General features: G+C 41.3%; 1 protein-coding gene across 2 annotated transcripts in view; it reads right to left on the bottom strand.

Annotated features, from left to right (window-relative positions):
- NALCN (sodium leak channel, non-selective) overlaps nt 1–21285 on the bottom strand; it is a 369797-nt gene that overhangs the window by 284335 nt on the left and 64177 nt on the right. For both annotated transcript variants that reach the window (XM_065410363.1, XM_065410371.1), the window contains exon 6: nt 1176–1330. In XM_065410363.1, the coding sequence (XP_065266435.1) occupies nt 1176–1330 (155 nt within the window). The remainder of the gene's footprint in view (nt 1–1175; nt 1331–21285) is intronic.

The following is a 21285-nucleotide window of genomic DNA, read 5'->3' as shown; positions in this document are numbered from 1 at the left end:
CAAACCCAGGGCCGCCCAGAGGGGGGGGCAAGTGGGGCAATTTGCCCCAGGTCCCGGGCCCTACAGGGGCCCCCACGAGAGTTTTTCGGGGCCCCTGGAGCGGGGTCCTTCACTCGCTCCGGGGGCCCCGGAAAACTCTCGCGGGGCCTGGGCACCCGGAGCTTCTTCCGCTCCGGGTCTTCGGCAGCAGTTTGGCGGCGGGGGGTCCTTCCGCTCCAGGACCCGCCACCGAAGTGCCCTGAAGACCCGCGGCGGGGGGTCCTTCCGCTCCGGGACCCGCCGCCAAAGTGCCAGGTCTTCGGCGGCAATTCGGCAGCGGGGGCCCCCTGCCGCTGAAGACCCCAGGCCTCCTGAATCCTCTGGGCAGCCCGTCCAAACCACCATTAATGGCCCACACTTTGCATAATTACAATAGGACCTCAGAGTTATATTTCATATTTCTTGTATATTTCAGATACAAGAATGATACATTTATAGAAATAGGATGACCACAATCAGTAGAATATAAGCTTTGTAATGATACCTTACACGAGACCTTTTGCATGAGGCATATTCCAGTTACATTATATTCACACTCATTAGCATATTTTCATAAAATCATATGGAGTGCAATGTCACAATGTCAAACTAGCTTTTCCATAACTGGTGAACCATCTGAGTTGGGATTGCAACTTAATCCAGCCTAACTTCTAGCTGCATGAGCTAGTAGTGCTCCTTAAATTATGCAAATATGAATTATTTTAATATGTCCATCACTGCTGTATTTGGGCACCATCTATAATCATACTACAGAAAAATACTGCACCAAAAGTTTAGTCTGAAAGATAAACAGATTATGAAACCATTAAACAATCTAAAATTTATCACAAATAATAAAAACCCCACATGTTAATCATTGTATTTACATATTGTAATAACGAATGGTTGCCCCTCCATAAAAAATACATTGTTATAAAATTATTTAAACCTTGGGGTGCCAGACTCTATAAAAATAGATTATGACTTGAGCACTTAAAAGAAAATAAATATAGTTGTTTGTGCAGTAGTCATATAGGAGAATATTGTTTTCACTTAGTATCTTCACTGCACAGACATGAACTATTTTTTATCTGTTCTACTTATTTTATAAACATTTTTAAATGGATACTGAAATGGATTTTACCAGTAAGACAGACCTATCTCATTAAAGCCACTGTAGCCCAGCTCTTGCCTGCTTAGTCCCAGATCTTCAAGGTCCATGCACTTAAATCCTGCTGGACACTGGTAACCTTCTTCTAGCTCTCTGGAACAGTGGGTATCTGGGATAGCTAAATTATTCCAGGTTACATTTCTGTGGAAAATACAATATCAAATGGTTAGATGTATTCAGTTTTCATATACTTAACTTGTATATTTACTGAGTTTAACATTCATTATTAAGGCGGGTTATTTTGCAATGAAAAGTCAATATTTTAAATCCTGTAAAATAATTTTATTTAAAACAATTTATTTTAGTGAATTCAGTGCTCATGGGAAAGGTCAGGCTAACGCACCTGGAGACTGAAGTTCCCTTCCTTTAGCAGCAGTCACAACAGCAGTCACATAGTACTATCTAGAGGCCCCAACCGAGATGAGAACCCCATTGTGCAAGATGCTGTCCAAACACATATGGCAATAAAAATCATAAATAATATTAACAGTAAGAAACACTCCCTGACCCACAATATGGGGAGGGGAGAGGAGGAAGTATTATTATCCCCATTTTGCATATAGGGAGCTGAGGCACAAAACCTGAGATTCTTCTAAGGAGACCAAGGGAGTTAGACAACCATCTCCCATTGGAATTCAATAGAAGTTGGGCACCCAACTCCCATAGGCTTTTTTAGAAATTCCAGCCAGAGACACTAAAAAGCCAGTGACTTTCCCAAAGTCACACAGGAAATCTGTGGCAGTGCTCGGAACTGAACCTAGATCTCCCAAGACTCAGTCCAGTGCCTTAATACTGGTCCTTTCAGTTTCAGTAATATATTTTATCACAGACCAGGTCAATCTTTGTAATCTCTGACATATCTATTACAGCCAAACATTCATTAATACATTTTATGGAATTGAAATGTCTGATTTGTTTGTTTGTAATGATCTGATGAGCTGGCTATCTATAAGCATAAAATCTCAAGGACAGATAAAAAATTAGCAATGGTTAACAAAATTCAGACGCATTTCGGACTGCAGTATGTGTCAAAAGGGATATACATAAATAACAGTTGCCAGTTAAATTGCTATGTAAAATTAGCCTATTGCGAGAGAGATAGTGGATTATATCATTTACCCTTTTATAGGCTAAGCTTGGCTCTTGTGTGTTTGACTTTTTATCTATTTTTTTATCTATTTTTATCATCAAAACTTGTTCCTGAGTGTGATCCAAACAGGAAATGCTCCTAACATAAGTTTTAGTCTGCCCTTTGGTATATTACTCCTTATGATTCTTCTAAAAGTCCTCCTCTTTTAATCTAATTCCCAGAGGCATTTTTATGACTACTTTGGGTGAAGAGAGGCTTTAATTACTTTATTTTTCTTGCTTTCATGCACTGCATGTGTGATGGGTTGGATCACAGAAACCCTTTGGGACTGCCACCTGATGTGCCTAGACTACCTCTGAGCCTGTTTTCCCTGCCAGCTTGGGATTTCAGTACCCTGCCTGGTTTGAGCCAGGCATGCTAGGGTGCTACAAACACAGACCCAGGTCTGAACTACGTCCCCCAAAAGCTGTAGGCTTAACTGAAAACAACTTAAGAAGTGCTCCTGTCTCCAGCATTCAGATGCCCAACTCCCAATGGGGTCCAAACCCCAAATAAATCCATTTTACCCTGTATAAAACTCATTAAATTTTTGTTCGCCCTCTATAACACTGATAGAGAGATATGCACAGCTGTTTCCCCCCTCCTCCAGGTATTAATACATACTCTGGGTTAATTAATAAGTAAAAAGTGATTTTATTAAATACAAAAAGGAGGACTTAAGTGGTTCCAAGTAATAACAGACAGAACAAAGTGAATTACCAAGCAAAACAAAGTAAAACCCGCATGTCTGCGCCTAATACAGTAAAAAAGTGATTACAGATGAAATCTCACCCTCAGAGATGTTCCAGTAAGCTTCTTTTACAGACTAGCCTCCTTCTAGTTTGGGTCCAGCAATCACTCTCACCCCTGTAGTTACTGTCCTTTGTTCCAGTTTCTTTCAGGTATCCTTTGGGGGTGGAGAGGCTACCTCTTGAGCCAGCTGAAGACAAAATGGAGGGGTTTCCAGGGGCTTAAATAGACTCTCTCTTGTGGGTGGAAACCCCTTCCCCTCTCCTATGCAGAATCCAGCTGCAAGATGGAGTTTTGGAGTCATATGGGCAAGTCACATGTCCATGCATGACTCAGAACTTTACAGGCTGAGCTACATTCCCAGGAAAGCTCAGATGTGGATTGGCGTCTCTCAAAGTTCATTGTTAGCTTAAGTGTTTCTTGATTGGGCACTTACTGAGAATAGTCTTTTCTCAAGAAGCTGACCAACTGCTTCACTGAGGCTACTTAAAATCAAACAAGTACATAGCCAATATTCATAACTTCAAATACAATCATGATACATGCATGTAAATAGGATGAATATATCCAGTAAATCATAACCTTTGCAGAGATATGTTACATGGCATATCTAGCATAAAACATATTCCAGTTATGTAATATTTACACTAATAAGCATATTTTTATAAACCATTATGGGGTGCAACGTCACAGCATGCATTATTAAAAAATTAATCTATAATTTGTGAAGGTGAAACTGAAGCTTCCTGCACAATTTTCTTTAGGCAAGGAAACCACTGTAGTTCGAATCACTCAGCGTCCATCTTTGCATGGTACAGAAAGAGTTGCATACATAGAATCATAGAATCATAGAATATCAGGGTTGGAAGGGACCTCAGGAGGTCATCTAGTCCAGTGGTTCTCAAACTAGGGCCACTGCTTGTTCAGGGAAAGCCCCCGGCGGGCCGGGCCGGTTTGTTTACCAGCCGCGTCCGCAGGTTCGGCCGACCTCAGCTCCCACTGGCCATGGTTCGCCGCTCCAGGAAGGGTGGCCAGCACGTCCCTCGGCCCGCGCTGCTTCCTGCAGCCCCCATTGGCCTGGAACGGCGAACCATGGCCAGCGGCCCTAGTTTGAGAATCACTGATCTAGTCCAACCCCCTGCTCAAAGCAGGACCAATCCCCAACTAAATCATCCCAGCCAGGGCTTTGTCAAGCCTGACCTTAAAAACCTCTAAGGAAGGAGATTCCACCACCTCCCTAGGTAACCCATTCCAGTGCTTCACCACCCTCCTTGTGAAAAAGTTTTTTCCTAATATCCAACCTAAACCTCCCCCACTGCAACTTGAGACCATTACTCCTTGTTCTGTCATCTGCTACTACTGAGAACAGTCTAGATCCATCCTCTTTGGAAAACCCTTTCAGGTAGTTGAAAGCAGCTATCAAATCCCATCTCATTCTTCTCTTCTGCACACTAAATAATCCCAGTTTCCTCAGCCTCTCCTCATAAGTCATGTGCTCCAGCCCCCTAATCATTTTGGTTGCTCTCCTCTGGACTCTTTCCAATTTTTCCACATCCTTCTTGTAGTGTGGGGCCCAAAACTGGACACAGTACTTCAGATGAAGCCTCACCAATGCCGAATAGAGGGGAATGATCACGTCCCTCGATCTGCTGGCAATGCTCCTACTTATACAGCCCAAAATGCCGTTAGCCTTCTTGGCAACAAGGGCACACTGTTGACTCATATCCAGTTTCTCGTCCACTGTAACCCCTAGGTCCTTTTCTGCAGAACTGCTTCCTAGCCACTCGGTCCCTAGTCTGTAGCAGTGCATGGGATTCTTCCGTCCTAAGTGCAGGACTCTGCACTTGTCCTTGTTGAACCTCATCAGATTTCTTTTGGCCCAATCCTCTAATTTGTCTAGGTCCCTCTGTATCCTATCCCTACCCTCCAGCGTATCTACCACTCCTCCCAGTTTAGTGTCATCTGCAAACTTGCTGAAGGTGCAATCCACGCCATCCTCCAGATCATTAATGAAAATACTGAACAAAATATTGATACACACAGGTATCTCTGCTCCAGTTTTTAAAAATACCCTGAAAATCTAGATCTGGGCACAGATGTCTATACAGGCATATGTATGTTCATGTCACCATGTTTAAATACATGATCAGCCTATGGAATGCAAAGATTTAAAGATGAACAAGGTATGTAAAATCATTCATACTAGAATATTTATTGCACAATATAAGTATTTTGATATTGTGCTATATCTGTACAAAAGACATTCTGCTAAAGGATTATCATGGTAACATTTTATGAATATTCTTAGCAGTGAAAATTAATTCATTGGCACAAGCATATTCAGAGCTCATGCCACTAAGAACTAATGAATTTTACATTATGCTTTGCATTAGGAAATCCCAATTCCCAGAGTCAAGAGATTCCCTGTGTTAGGGAACATTATTAAAAGTACTGCTTGCTCAGTCATTAAAATGCAAGACACTAATTTTCAAATGTTTCATTTAAACCTAGGTCACTTCCATATTGTATCTACTCTCCAAATTACAGTAAATGGTCTTCAATCCTATTCCTGGAGGAATATAGCTGCCTTCCCTGACAATGTCAAAATCATTTTTGGACAGTAAGGAAGCCGAGCTCTGTCTGGTACGTTGGGTCTTTCAGCCAAGACAACATCGTTGAGATGCTTATATATACTGAGATAGCGTTTGTGTTCTGGGCAAGTACAGTATATCAAGATAGAGCTATATGCGACAAGAACATTACGCAGAATTTAGGTGCAAAATAGTTTAAATTATATTACTCCCTGTTGTTCCAATAGTCTAGAAATGCTCAATATTTACTAAGGTCTTGGTTCAGCAAGGTGCAGCAGCATGTGCCTAACTTTAAGCACTTGAGTAGTCCCATTACGCAATGTGCTTAAGTAACTTGCTGAACAGGGGACTTGATAACTTATAGCTACAAATTCTTACAATATGTACAATAAAAGACTTAATTCTTATAGCTCTACAAATAACTCAGCATTTTACATTTCTGCATGGTTTTCAAAGCCTCTGGGGCAAATACTTCATCTTTTAAGCTGATCAGCTGTGCAAAGCCCTGAACAAAGCAGAACTAAGCCAGCACAGGGGCGTTGGACACAGGGCTAGGGTAACCATGTATATCCACAAGCTAAACTCCTTTGTGGTTGGGGACGGCTACTGTAGCCCAAGATTGTGCTAAAAGCCAGTGTGCTGGCACCTTTTGGTGTGGAGAAGAAGATTCTTCCCATCTTCTCCTCCCCATATACACAAACACTAGCAGGGCAACATGAACGAATGTGTCTTGACATGGCACAGCCAATCCACTGCCCCTTTTTCATGACTACTATGGCCAAGTAACATTTTTAAACAGCTAGAGTGGTGAGGACAGAGACAGCCAGACATTTTCTGAGCACAGCTCTTTTGTTAGGGCTGTGCTATAAGGACAGTATTTTGACCTTGGCATTTAACAAGTTAGAAAATACCTCAGCAGATTTGACTCTTAATTCCTTTGACCTATTTTCTACTAACTTCATTTTCTTCACCAAGAACAGAATAGGGTAACTTATGACCAGTGCTTTTGTTCTGGCATTCTACTATCTTTAACAGGGTTAATAAGAAAGACATAGGAAACTACTAACCTAGTACTGTAATTTTCATATCAGGTAAAGTAGGGACACTAGTAATAATGGAATCTGTTAATGAAGGTATAAAGAAATGTGCTCAGAACAGTGAAATAAGGAGTGAATAACTAGCCTCAGCTAGTCTGGCATGTTACTGCAGGAATGTTAAAGAAGTTTACCTGTCTGAATACACCTAGATACTAACAGTAACACCATCAAGGGCCTAGTAGCTAAAGAACTGATTATGCACGTTTTTTCCCATGGCAAGAACAAAGAAGATTACAGTTCTTCTAGCATCATCTCACCAAGTGTAAATTTTGATGAGATGTGAAGCTGACGTGTGTGGTGATGTTTATTTTGGCCAGACAGCGATCAGCAATGTCTGAGTAAGAATGTGAGGTTAAAAATTGTCGTAGCTTCTTCAGAGTAGGGATCAGAGCTTGATGATTGTTCTGAAAAGAAAAAAGAGTTAATTGGCTGTCCCTAACTACAAACTAAAGAATGGCAAAAGTTACCTGTGAGAGAGACTAAGGCTCCAATTCAGCGAGACACTTAAGTAGGTGCCTAACATTACACAAATGAGTAGTCCCGCTGACATGAATGTGACCATTCATTGTTTAAAGTATCTGTTCTCAGGCTTAAGTATCTTGGTGAACTGGGGCTGAAACTGGGAAAATGAGAGGTTCCCTACCTTACTCCAGAAGGCTACACAGTGGAGGTTGAGGTTAGGTAACAACGGTATGCAAAGAGGCAAGAATACCCTTAAGTAGATGACTTTAGAATCCTTTGGATATGGCCACTGGTTCCAGAGGCAAGATTAGAAGAGGAAGCTGATCCAGCTCTTGAGGACCATAACAGGAGAAATGAACCAAGACCCAGAGGGAGGGGGGAATAAATAGGAGCAAATAGGCTATCTGCCATTCACACAGGGCTGTGAAGAGTGAAACTACATTATAGCAGCTCACATTTTTAAGAAGAAACATTGAGTTCCAATTTTCCCAATTTTTAATTTCCTCAAATGGCTTGTCTATATGAGAAAGTTATACTGGCATAAGCAAAGGTATGAATTTAAACCAATACAGTGATAATGGTATAATTCCTCCTATGGACACTCTTATTCCAGTATAAGAGGACCTCTTTTTGCTTTAGCTTCTGTTGCTTAGGAAGGGGTTTAAACTAAACCAAAAAAAAAAAAAGGTACTCTTATACTGGAATAAGAGTTTCCACAGGGAGGATTAGACCAGTATAACTATATTGATCTGACGATACTGCTAAAATTATATTGGTGTAACTGGTAAAACTTTCCTATGTAAACAAGCACCAAGACTTTGTCCTAGTCTTCAGTAAAATACACACACACAGAACAAAACTTCAACACAACACATCCCATGACCCCATCTTTTTTGCAGGAAAATAGAGCATAAAAAATCTATTAAAGTCTATAATTTAACAGTTACGCCAAACCATCATATAGTGACTGACAAATGACTTGGTAGTCCTGCTATTTGAATGCAATCGCTGATGTGAATGACATGCAGTAATTTTGCAGTGTGTTGAGTTCATTTTGTGCTGTCTGGGAAGCACAAGTAAATGGTCAATAATAAAAGTTTACCATCGGGCAGAGTTCATATAGTCTTGAATGAACATGCATGGGAATGCAGGTTAATTTGGACTTTACTATAGAAAAGTAAACCTTCTGATTAAAACTTTTCAGACTTGATTAAGATTTTGCCCATCTTGGTTTTCAAGTGACCGATAGCTAGGGTAAACCTATAAGGTAAATACTTTGACGAAAGGAATTTAGTGGGTGATGTTTAACCTGAGTTTTTTAAATACAGCTGATATCCAATGCAATAGCTTCTTAGCACAATTCCTGATTTGAGCCCTGATTTGGGAAAGCACATAGGTACTTGCTTAACCTTAAGTACATTCCTAATTAACAAAGTACCTACTCATGTCCTTAAGTTCCACTGACTTCAATAGGAGTTAAGCATGTGCTTAAATTTAAGTAAGTACTTGGATGCTTTACTGCACTGGGGCCTTGGTAGAGAAGGGAATATAGTGTTCAAAGTGCAGCTGAGTTTCATTAAAGCTTTTGATAGTTTCTGAATATCTTAGGATCAACATTAAGAAAACTTGCAAAACTTTACACCAGTGAAAGAATATAAATTCGGTTATACTGGTGCAAACCCCTATTGTAGACACACTAAACTGATGTAATTTAGCACTAACACTGATACAACTGAATCTAGTAAATTACCAGAGCAACTGCACTGATGTAAACTATGCTATACAACAGTGCAATGTCCCTACGTCGGGGGTATGCACAGCTATAACTATATCAATATAGTTATGCTGGTGTATATTTCTGTAATGGCCTCAGTAACCTGAAAAAATATTCACCTCATCTACCCATCTCAGAACAGGCGGGGATGTGGGAGAAGTTGATCAAATTGGCAGGGATCTCCAGGGGTATTTGCTGGAAAAGCATGTGTTCTTCCACATCTAGACATCTCCTCTTACTCCTCCCCCACACAGAGTGCATATGGACTTTGAAGAGTGACTGGGGATGGAAATCTCCTGCAGCTACCTACTGGCCATTTCATAGGAGATTAGGGAGCTGACTGGCTTCCACAGACATACTCCTCAATCCCCATCACTCAAGGCTCTGTTGGGTTTGGGGCCACAATCTTAGGCACCCAAATGCTGTTCCACTCTTCCTGCCCTGTAAGTAGTATATTTGCCAGAGCTGGATCTCTAGGCTTGCTGTGGGTCTGACCCCATCATCTTTTTCGTAGTCAAAAGAATTTTTAACTTTTGGGTATGACTGGCAAGATGTCCAGTAGGTTTTTTTGCTTGCCTCACAGCACCCTGGAGGCCTGGTTGGCAGCAATAATAAGGAAAACAAGGGATAGACATTTTCAAAAAAGAAATTAGTAAGTGGTGTGACAATGCACCTCTTTCATCACATCAAAGCTCAGAGTTTCTCCCTGTGGTGTTGGGGGACTGGGAGAAAATCAGTCCTACTCCAGAGGTTGAATTCTTAACATGGGTTTATTTACAATATTTACAGGGTAGGCCCTAGGGCCTGGCCCAAGAGGTTTCTTTAAACATACAAAAAATACTCTTCCTAACTCCTACTGGAGCATTGCCTCTTCTCATGCTGGCTACCAGGCACCTTCTCTAAACAGAAATAAATACAAGATCTCCTCTATAGAGAAAAAAATAGCTCTTTATTTAGGAGAAACCTTTTCTCTTTGCTACATACAACCCTTCTACAGCTTGCTTCTCATCTCTCTTCTGCCCCCCAAACCCCAAAAGAAGTTTTCAAAGGTCACAAGCTTAATTGGACTCAGTTGTCCATAATTAACCTGTGGTAACCTCTATCACAGGGGTTGGCAACCTTTCAGAAGTGATGTGCCGAGTCTTCATTTATTCACTCTAATTTAAGGTTTCGCGTGCCAGTAATACATTTTAACGTTTTTAGAAGGTCTCTTTCTATAAGTCTGTAATATATAACTAAACTATTGTTGTATGTAAAGTAAATAAGGTTTTTGAAAATGTTTAAGAAGCTTCATTTGAAATTAAATTAAAATGCAGAGCCCCCAGACTGGTGGCCAGGACCTGGGCAGTGTGAGTGCCACTGAAAATCAACTCGCGTGCCGCCTTCGGCACGCGTGCCATAGTTTGCCTACCCCTGCTCTATTTGTTCATAGGAAAAAGGGCTTTAACTATTCTGACACTGATAAACCTGCCTTCACCCACCCTGCCAGGCCTGACTGTGTCACTCAGCTAATAAAGCGAGTAGCTGTCGTCACAACTACAGTCAGTGACCAGTGCAGGTGGGAGGCTTTAGGGTGCCAGCTCCCGGGGTAAGCAATCCAGCAAGTTGATGGCATGGATCCTGCTACCCTATGGAGTATAGGAAGGTCATAAGCGTTTGACAGATTGCATCTGAACCATCTTTCCCCAGCTGGGGAGAAACTAGAGAGATTCAGCAGCTAGACTGAATCCTATACACAATCAGCGATGGTTAGGCTAAGGAGACTAACCCGCATTCACTGTTGAATGGCCTGCCTTGGACTCAATTAATCCCTGGTAGTTTGCAGGGAGGAAACAGAATCCCTTCTGCCCCCCTTTACTATGTTCAAAGTTATAGCCTTTAATATCTCCAATGTCTCTTTGTCTTCATTCTTCTGTGTGTCTTAATCAATACTATCTAGACAGAAATGCTATAGCAGGCAAAAAAACCAGACTCACAGATCATGAACAAGAAGTAATTATTAACACTACAGTTTCCAAGTAGGGAGAAACATTAACCGGGATCTCGAAGGAATTAGCAATGGGATCTGTGCTATCTATTTTCATTAATGACCTGGGGGCCAGTATGAACTCCACTTTTTCAAATTCACACTAAACCAAAATGCTGAAGGATACTAAATACCCAGGAGGAGAGCAAAATTTCAGAAAGTTCTTCAGATAAATCATAGAACAGATACTGGATGGCAAAAAAGAGCGTCTTGTACTCCAGATTTAACTCCTCATCTGCAAACAGGTCCATGCAAGCGCACAGGCCTTACAGCTGAAAGATCTGGGTACTATTATCAATGAGCCATATAATCAGTGTTCCTAACTTTTTCACCCCTTCAATTTTAGAGCACAGCAATTGGTTTTCTAGTCAAGAATCTGCTTAGCAAACATGTTAAGTGCACAGAAAACTATTGAATAGGATCCTTTTAACCTACAGCAACATAGCATAAATCAAGCATCTTAAAGCTAGAACAATGTATTTATCAGTTCTGAGTCGATCTACTACTTAGTTAAAATGTGGAACTCTTGTCATATTTCACTAGACATACATACAAAATACTACTTTACATGGCTGTGTAAGTGAATTTTTCTGTCCAGTAAGGTCTAAAATGGATCTTTTCATTGCCTACTTCTTAGTCATGTACATCATAAGACAGAGACGTCCTTTTCTTATGTTTATCATTTTGATAAACATCCACATTATATTGTAAGCCTTCTCTCTATCATTGTTAACTCAAAATTTGTTACTGTAATAAATCTAAAATAAACAATTAGAATTCCTAATGTATAATTTTTTCCATTAGCATCTGTCACTACCTGAGGTAAGTGATACCGAATGCAAAAAAGTCATTGTTAATGCACCATTAAAGGCTGTGATTTCATAACCGCAAAAGTCAAGAAATTGAAGGTTAAGATTCCCATGGCAACGTTAGCCATGCAACCCTGTGCACATGTAGCAGTTTTTATTGCAGTTTGTTTAATATATGACCTAATAGATGCTTAGTGTGGCTCAAAGTACTGAATACAAAACTGCTCTTATTATTATGTGGATAATAAGGTGTTTCCTTAATTTCATCCAAAATTCATCCAAAGAAAAGTATCTGCTTTCTGGCTGAATCCTTGTTAATAAAGAAAGAAGGTAGGTTCCAAAATTTGTTCATTAATTTGTCTCTTTATTCCATACATTTTCTTCTGATTATCTTTTCAAATGTGACTTTTTTCCATAATAAATTATCCAAATTTTATTGTACCAATACAATCAAGTCCATTTTCTCCAGTAGGCATCCTCTGTTCACATGACTTATTAAATAAGTGGGAAATTTAACACTTCCTTTTATACTGTAGTTTACATTTACTGGAAGACTCAACAAAAATACCAACAGGGCTCAGAGTAATTGTAAGGATACTACTGCCGTGGTATAATCTGCAGATTTATATTTTGATAAAAACTTTGCTTCTATCACCAAGGCTTCTTTTCTCATTTTCATAGTAACCACCAAACCGTGACCCCTGCTCAACAAGAAGGACCTGGAAATGTTAATGCTATTGTCATTTCTAGAATTTATTACTGCAATTTATTATAATTGGGTGGGATTTTCAGAGAGTGCTCAGTGTTGGGAAAACTCTGTCACACTCTGCTGTTACTCAAGTCAGTGGGAGTTTATAAGTTTTAATGGAGCACAGTTAGGATGACACTGCTCTCTTTTGAAAATCCCACCCGTTGGGTCTTCAAGTTTGTGTGGGGAGAAAAGATTGCATCCAATACAGAATGCTACTTCCACAGTCATTGCAGGTTTCAGATTATTTAATATTTCAGTTGTCTTGAAATCTATTCATTGCTGCTAGTTAACATTTGGAAACACTTCAAAGAACTTTTGCGTAGGTACATATTAAATTTCTAGATAAGGTTCTCTCTCTGATTTCTTATATTCCTATAATTCTCTAAGGTCAGAATTTGTTTCCTATGTATTGGTTTACATTAAATATTTTAGACATGCTTAGGGCTGAAGCCTTTATGCCTGTGGTTTGAGAATCAATTTCCTAAATATATTGTGGGAGCAGAATCTGTTTCATCTTTTAAACTAAAATCAAAGAAATACTGTCCATATTTAATGTGCCTCATAATTGTATTCGGACAATAAAGCTTCCTGAACCTTTTCTGTAAAAGGCTGTGTCTAAATGTATTATTATTGTTACATTATATGATAGGATTGGGCATTCCTCTTCTTACAGACAGGGACTTAAGCATGCAGACCTCATGGTAAGAGCAGGAGCCAGGACCCGGAGGTCAGCAACAGAGACAGATGCTGTCAAGAATCAAGCCAAGGTTCAGAGTCAGAATCAGGAATTGAGCCAAGGATCAGAGCTGGAGCCAATAGCTAAGTGTGAGGCATAGAAGCAGGGATCTGGAACAAGGCAGAAGGGCAGGAACAGCACAGAAAGGCAGGAACAAGGATGCTCCAATGTAGTAGCGAGCCAGGGATTCACGTAATGTCTTAAACAACTTTCTGTGCCCCCTTCTGGCTTATGTAATGATTCTCAGCCAGTCAGAGAGGTTGGGTGTCTCCTGTAATTGGGAGTTTTGTGGGTGGCGCCTACAGTGAACTATGGTCCACCAGCCCACACTCTCCACTGGTAGCAGCGAGTTGTGGTTTGAGAACTGCCTGGTGACCCATGGACCTGGGTTCACATCACCTCCCCCATTTAAGGTGTCCTCTGGGTGTCAGTGAGCTGGGTTTCCCTGGCTGTTTTTTGTGGAAGGTCTTTTACCAGGATAGGGGCATAGAGACATTTTCTGTGGGGTCCAGGAGAATTCTTCAGGACTGTAACCCTCACAATCAATCAAATGCCAGAGTTTACCCAGTCTCATTCTTGCATCCAAGATCTCGAGGATGACATATTCATCATGACCTTGAACATGTAGTGGCTCGGCAGGAGGGCAGTTGGTAGTGATGAGAAAACACGTTCTGTGTATGGGGCTTTAGAAGATATGTGAAATGCTGGGTGGATTTAGAGAGAGTGGGGCAGGAGGAATTCAAAGGTAACTGGATTGATTTGTCAGCAAATTAGTAGGGTTGCAGGAACTTGTAATCCAGTTTATGAGATGGCCTGTCTGTGTGCAGCTGTTTGGTTAAAAGCCACACCATCTGACATACGGAAAAAGTGGGCCCTTCATGTCATTGTCAGTCTGCACATTGCTTGTAGCTTCTCTTGGCCTTGTCTACGTGGGTTTTCAGGTCATTTTGGATCCGATGGATCTGTTGTACACAGACTAAGGCTGCTGGGCTGGGGGAGGTCATGGGTACCAATTCTGGGTAAAATTGAGAACCCATAGTTTGACAAAAAGGGATTCTGTCTTGTAAAGGCATGTTCCGCATTACTGTACATAAACTTGTTACAGTTGTACTGGTGGTAGTACCACAGGTACAGTTCCAAATTTGTTTTGTCCTTTGTGCCTGACCATTTGCCTGGGAATGATAGGCACAGGACTATTGGACTTGGGTAACTCTACTATGAAATCTAGGGTGATGATTGCCCAGGGGTTAAATGGAGTCTTGAGAGTCTGGAAGAGGCTGAGGGGTTTGTCATGCAATGCCTTGGGGTAGGCACGTGCATTACAAGAGATAACATAGGCCTTCACTGTGGCTTGCATGTGAGGTCACCAAAAGAGACAAGGAAATAGGCATTGGTTCTTGAATCTGCCAAAAAGTCTTGCCAAGGTGAGTCATGGCGTACTTGCAGGGCTATAATTCTTGGAGGTCCAGGAGACGCGTATATGCGCCCTTTCACATAGGTTATCCCATCTGGGATGCTGTGGGAATGTCTAATTATGGCTTCCTGCTCATCAGAAGGAATCTCCTGAGCTGAGGTTGATCACCTTAGGGCAAGAAGGTCTTGGCAGGGGATTTGCCCAGAAAGTTATAAGGTTTAAGAATGTTGGAAGTTTGGGGGTTCAAGACCATCACAGTGTAGTGTTCTCCTTTCCTGGACAGAATATTAACTTTGCTACTTCTGGTCCCTGGAACGATAGGAGATTACGGGCATGTCTACACTTACTGGTAGATCGGTACTGCTGCAATCGATGCAGCGAGTTTTAATTTACTGGGTCTGGTGAAGACACGCTACATCGATGGGAGATCACTCTCACATCGATTTGTGTACTTCACCTCCCCGAGACGCATAAGGGAAATCGACGGGTGACGCTCTCACATCAACACAGCGCAGTGTAGCCACCACAATAAGTGGATCTAACTATGTCGACTTCAGTTAAGTCATTCATGTAACTGAAGTTGTGTAAGTTAGATCGATTTACTGCAGTAGTATAGACCCTCCCTACAAAGTTGTAATGTGAAAAAAACCAGGGTGCATCGGATTTGCTGTGGGTTGAGGGCTTTGGCCTTATGCAAATCGTCTAAATTCTTATGGTCGGTGTACACTTGGATGGGGTACTAAGCCCCTTCCAGATAGCGGCACCACTCCTCAAAGGCGGTTTTGATCACCAGGAGTTCTTTATCCAGGATCTAATAGTTTTATTCTGTGGGAGTGAGTTTCCTGGAGTAAGGGGCCATGTTTCTGGGAAAGTACTGCCCTGATCACCATGTTAGAAGTATAAAAACAACAAGGAGTCTGGTGGCACCTTAAAGACTAACAGATTTATTTGGGCATAAGCTTTCGTGGGTAAAAACCTCACTTCTTCAGATGCATAGATGTTAGAAGTATGGTAGTGGAGGTAAATGTAACTTTCAATTGCTCAAAGGGATTGTTGAGCCCTGGGTCACCAGAGAAACTTAGGGCAGTGACAAGGCAATGCACTCTGAGAACCTCGGGATACATTTCTAATAGAAATTCGCAAATCCAGGAAGTACTCTAGTTCTCAGATGTTCAGTGGAGCTGCCCACTCCAGGGCCGCTTTCACCTTACAACAGTCCATCTCAAGATCCTCAAGGGATAGGATGAACCCTAAGAATTTTTAAGGAGGCCTGACCAAAAACACACTTCTCCAACTTCGCACAGAGGCCATGTTGGCATAGCCAAGGACAGAACAGACATGCATGGGTCCAGGCCGCATTCAGGCCAAAAAAATTATCCACTGCACCTGAGACAACGAGGGCCTGCTGCATAGAGATTGAAAGGAAGCATTCTGGGACACATAGCTCAACTGATACTTGCAAATGCAGTTGGTCGATGGCACTCAGCACTCATTCAGGATAGGACCATGGCTCAATACTAAAGGGAACTGTGAAGGTACAGGCCCCCCACTAGCTGAGAGTAGGCTAACAAGCTCCTCTGGGCCTATGCTGCACTAATGAGGGGTATCAGCACAGCTTGTTCACCCTGGAGGAAGAGGGGCTTATAAGGGAAGCCTACCATAGGAAGGGGTGGTGATCGGTAAGAAGGCTGCTCCATGCAGAGACTGCAAGTAACAGAGGCAGGACATCCAAGGAGGAGAGAGCCATCAACCACACTGTTTCTGAAGCTGCCCCGGTTGACAGCCAAGTAACACACCCCAGGAAGAGAGGTGGGGGTTAAACCCCTTGAAGAGACAATAGATTTTCAGAGACTGAGCCCATAAAGCCCTATCCAGGGCTGTCTTGTGAGGCTGACCCCTGTTCCAGCTAAATCCTCCTCTCTAACAAGGGACACGGAGAAAGAAGAACCGGTCCTCTGCCAGGGAGCAATTACCCCAATAAAACTCCCCTAAGTGCAGCCATTGGGAGAGTAGAGATGGTAAATGAAAGCCAGCGGGACCTGGGAGGGATCTAGGGAATCCTGCCCCCTCCTACAGTAAAATTTTGTCAAGGTGCTCATGCCAGTGCCCTTTACCAGGCCTGGGCTGGCTTGTTTTCCTGGATCTCTTTGGTTTGGGTTCCTCAAGGGGGAATCAGAGATAGCAAGACACAGTTTGCCACAATAGAAGTACAGGTTAAAATGTCACCATCACTCCCTTGACTTGTGGAGTGGGACCCAAAAGTGGGCGCGGCTCCGTCTTCTTTCTTCCTGACCTTCATTCAGCTGATTGTCTATCCGGATGACATGCCCCGATCCAGCAGAGTCTCAACTCTAGCCAGACCATTCTTGATCTCATCCAGCAGGCCCCACTGAAACTGGAACAGCCGGGCTGCTTATTTCACTGTGCGTCCAATGTGACATAGCAGAAATGTCCTGCATAGGAGGCAGCAGGTTTGATTTGACATGATTTGTTCTTGACAAATCCATGCTGACTGTTACTTATCACCTTATTATCTTCTAGGTGTTTGCAATTTGATTGACTGGCCTGTAATTCCCTTATTCCCCTTTTTATAGATTGGCAGTATATTTTCCTTTTTCCAGTCCTCTGGAATCTCTCCCATCTTCCAGATTAAGAACTAGCTAAATGATAGATCTCAAAAAAACAGTTGTCAATTGGAAATCATCCGGAATGGGAGTGTTTCTGCAGGAATCAGTATTATGCCTGATGCTATTCAACATTTTCATCATGGATCTGGAAGTAAATATAAAATCACTGCTGATAAAATTTGTAGATGACACAAAGATTGACAGAGTGCTAAATTAGTATGAGGACAGGGCAACTAACAGAGAGATCTGGATCACTTAGTAAACTGGGCTCATTGAAACAAAATGCATTTTAATTAGATCTTTGCAAAACTCAGAATTTCCCTTTTTCTGGAAACATCTATATTATGACATTTGTTTTCTTTATGAATTGGAACAACAATATTTTTGAAATTTCCTGTGAAACAGAAATTGTGAAAAAAAAATCATTTCAGAAACATTTGAAAATTTTGTTCCAGTTTTTCATTTTAGTTTTTAAAATATTTTACATTAATTCATGTCAGTAGTAGCAATGCATAGTATGACATGTCAGATCATGTCACAATATGACAACATAATCAAAATACTAATTTTTTAAAAAAATAATAATAATAAAGGGTAGATGCTACTTAACACAGATTGAAACATCTTATTTTCCAAATCAAAGTGTTTGTGTCAAAATGAAACAGTTTGACAGTGTAAATATAAAAAAGTAACAGAATATTTCAAATGTCAATATAAAAAAGTAACCGAATATTCCAACTATTATGACATAATATGACATAACCTGACGTGGTGTATACACGCGGACTACTACTCCTAACAGTTTATGAAATAATGTAAGAATAATAGAAATAACATAAAAAAGAAAAAGCCCATAAAATGAATTCTGAAATTATAACCATTTGAAACAATTTTTTTGAAACTTTACTGAAATGAAATGAAAAGAAAAACCATTTGAGGAAAACGTGGGGGGTTGTTGGTGGGAAATTTCTTTTTTTCCAGAGGAGCATTTTCCAACAGAAAACTATTTCAACAGAAGTTTTCTGATCAGCACTAGTTTTAATATAGTCCAATGAAAAATTATATATCTAGGAACAAAAAGTGCAGACCATTCCTACAGAATGGGGTATTGTATCCTGGAAAGCAGTGACTCTAAAGAAAGATTTAGGGATCATAGCGGACACAGTGACCATAAGCTCCCAGTGAGAAGCTGTGGCAGAAAGGGCTAATGTGAGCCTTTGATATACAAAGAGGAGAGTAGTGAGGAGAAGTAGGAAAGTGATTTTACCTCTGTATATGTCAATGATGAGACTGATACTAAAAAACTGCATATAGTTCTGGTGTCCACAGTCTTTAAAAGGATGTTAAAAATTGGAGAGGGTACAGAAAAAAAAAGCCACATACATTATTCAAGGGCTGGAGAAAATACCTTACAGTGAGATATTTAAAGAGTTCTATATGTTTAACTTATCAAAAAAGAAGATTGAGAGGTGACTTCATTACATTGCATAAGTATCTTCACTAGGAGAAAATACCAGGACTCTGTAAACTACCAGAGAAAGACACAACAAGAACCAATAGCTGGAAGTTGAAGTCAAACAAATTCAAATTAAACACTCATTTTTAATGAGAGTGATTAAGCACTGCAACAAACTCCCTTGGGAAGTGATGGATTCTCCATCTCTTGTTAGCTTCAAATCAAGACTGGATGCTTTTCTAGAAGATATGCTTTAGTTAAAAACAAGTTATGCTTTAGTTAAACCCAAGTTATAGGGTTCAATGCGGGGGTATCTGAGTGAAATTTAATGGCCTGTGATATACAGGAGCTCAGACTAGACAATCAAATGATCCCTTGGGGAATTAAACTCTATGAATATATGAATTCTGTAGTATTTTTCTACTATCTATATATTTGTCTTTCAGTATCTTAGTCCATAGATTTCTATATCTCATTCAGTTCAGAAGTGTTATTACTAACTTATACTTAAGGTTATGATTTTGTCATGGATATTTTTAGTAAAAGTCATGGACTGGTCACGGGCAATTAACAAAAAATCACGGAAGCTGGGACCTCTGTCTGACTTTTATTAAAAACATCCCAGACAAAATGGGGAAGGAGGAGGGTCAAGCACCCTGCCCACCCCCCGCAGCAGCTGGGAGCTGCAGGGCCCCCATTGCCCAGTGCCCCTGCCACCCTGTGGGGCTGGGAGCTGCGGGGGTTGGCGGAGGACCCCTGCCAGCACTGAGCAGCTCCGGGGTCCCTCTGCCACCACTAGCAGCTGCCAGGAGCTGCGGGGGGCCCTGGCTGCGCGCGTCAGCTAAGCAGTTGCAGGGGAGCCCCTGCCAACAGTAACGGCTGGGAAGCTGCGCCCCCCCGTGGCCGCTGAGTAGCTCCGGGGTCCCTCTGCCACCGCCACTGGCAGCTGAGAGCTGTGAGGTCCCCCGGCTGCTGTCTCCCCTGCCAGCGGCGGCAGCTGGGCAGCTCAGGGGTCACCGCTGACTGTGGCGGCCAGTCAGTTGTGGGGGGTCCCACCACCCGCAGCTGCTGGGCAGCCGCAGAAGGGTCCCCTGCCACCCCTGGTGGCTGGGCTGCTGCGGGGGCCCCAATGTCCCTGAGGTTGCTGGAAGTCACGGATTTCGTGACTTCCGCGACATAATCTTAGCCTTACTTATACCCAAGGTTTCAATGTCTATTTTTTCTGAAGTTCTGTATTTGAGACACCAAAGTTTTAAAATTTGGGCTTTTATACACATAATTTGAAGTTTTATTTACTTTCATTCTTATTTTGCCAATTTTTCTGCAAGAAGCACATCTATAAAGCAACATTTCTTTCCTGACACCTTGACAGAGGTTGACATGTGGGTTCAAACAGCGATGGCAGGTTATTGCTTGTTTCTATATTTACCTGTGTTGATGGTGCCACTGAATTGTTTGATGAGGCAATCAATGTAGACCTAAGTACATATCACACTACGCTGAAGTACCTCTCTTGGTCTCCCTTACAGCTTACTTGTCACCTAGATACCTTTTCTGTTTTATCACCAGCAGGAATATAAAATAAAATGGCTGCAGCACTATAAAATTATTAGATAGACGTTTTGGGCTTTGTAAAACCAATGATATAGCTGTCTAAATTATCCCAGGATTGTTATGTATATTTGATGCTTTTGACATTCCACTGGTTTGGAGCTAGAGAAAAATAGATTAATATTTTTGTCTGATTATCACTCGTAACACAGCGACTGGACTGCATATGCACATATTAATGAATGAGAAGAACAATCTTCCATATGAATAGATAGCTAAACTATGACTAGCTCAGCACAACAATTACATTATCAGGAAATTTTATCAGATTGTGACACGAAGGCATCTGCAAGAGGTATAAGCCAATCCAAGGCCCATTTTATTCATGTCCCAAAGTAATGTGAATCAATTGGGTTCACATTATACTGATAAGATAGCCTAACACACATTAACTGAGATGGTTGCAATACCTTATAAGAAACACCAAATATCTATGAATGAGAGACTTTTTAAAGAATATATGGGGCCAGATACTCAGCTTGTATAAGTCTGTACAGTTCTACTGACATCAACTGAGCGATGATGATTATACCAGCAGAGGATCGGGTACCTAGAGTACCTAATTTACATTCTGTAACAAAAACATATCTTAATAGTCTTTATAACTACAGTAAAGATATAAATGGAAATGGCCAAAATATTGTGAGGCTAAAAATGCATCCGTTTTGACTCTGAAAGATATCACCACATGTTCTGTATTTAAGACTTGGACTTTCCTCAAGCTAGCATAGAAATGATAAAATATAAATTCATCACTTCATTAAAATTAATATTGTATATCAGACTTGAATACTCCTGGGTCACAGAGACATAGCTTCTGCTCAGGTGCCAAACAAATCTAGGGAATAAGGATGGGCAACAAA

The sequence above is a fragment of the Emys orbicularis genome, chromosome 1, assembly GCF_028017835.1.
Source record: "Emys orbicularis isolate rEmyOrb1 chromosome 1, rEmyOrb1.hap1, whole genome shotgun sequence".
Lineage (NCBI taxonomy): Eukaryota > Metazoa > Chordata > Testudines > Emydidae > Emys > Emys orbicularis.
The sequence above is the reverse complement of the archived record's forward strand: the minus strand, read 5'-3'. Positions and strand labels throughout refer to the sequence as shown.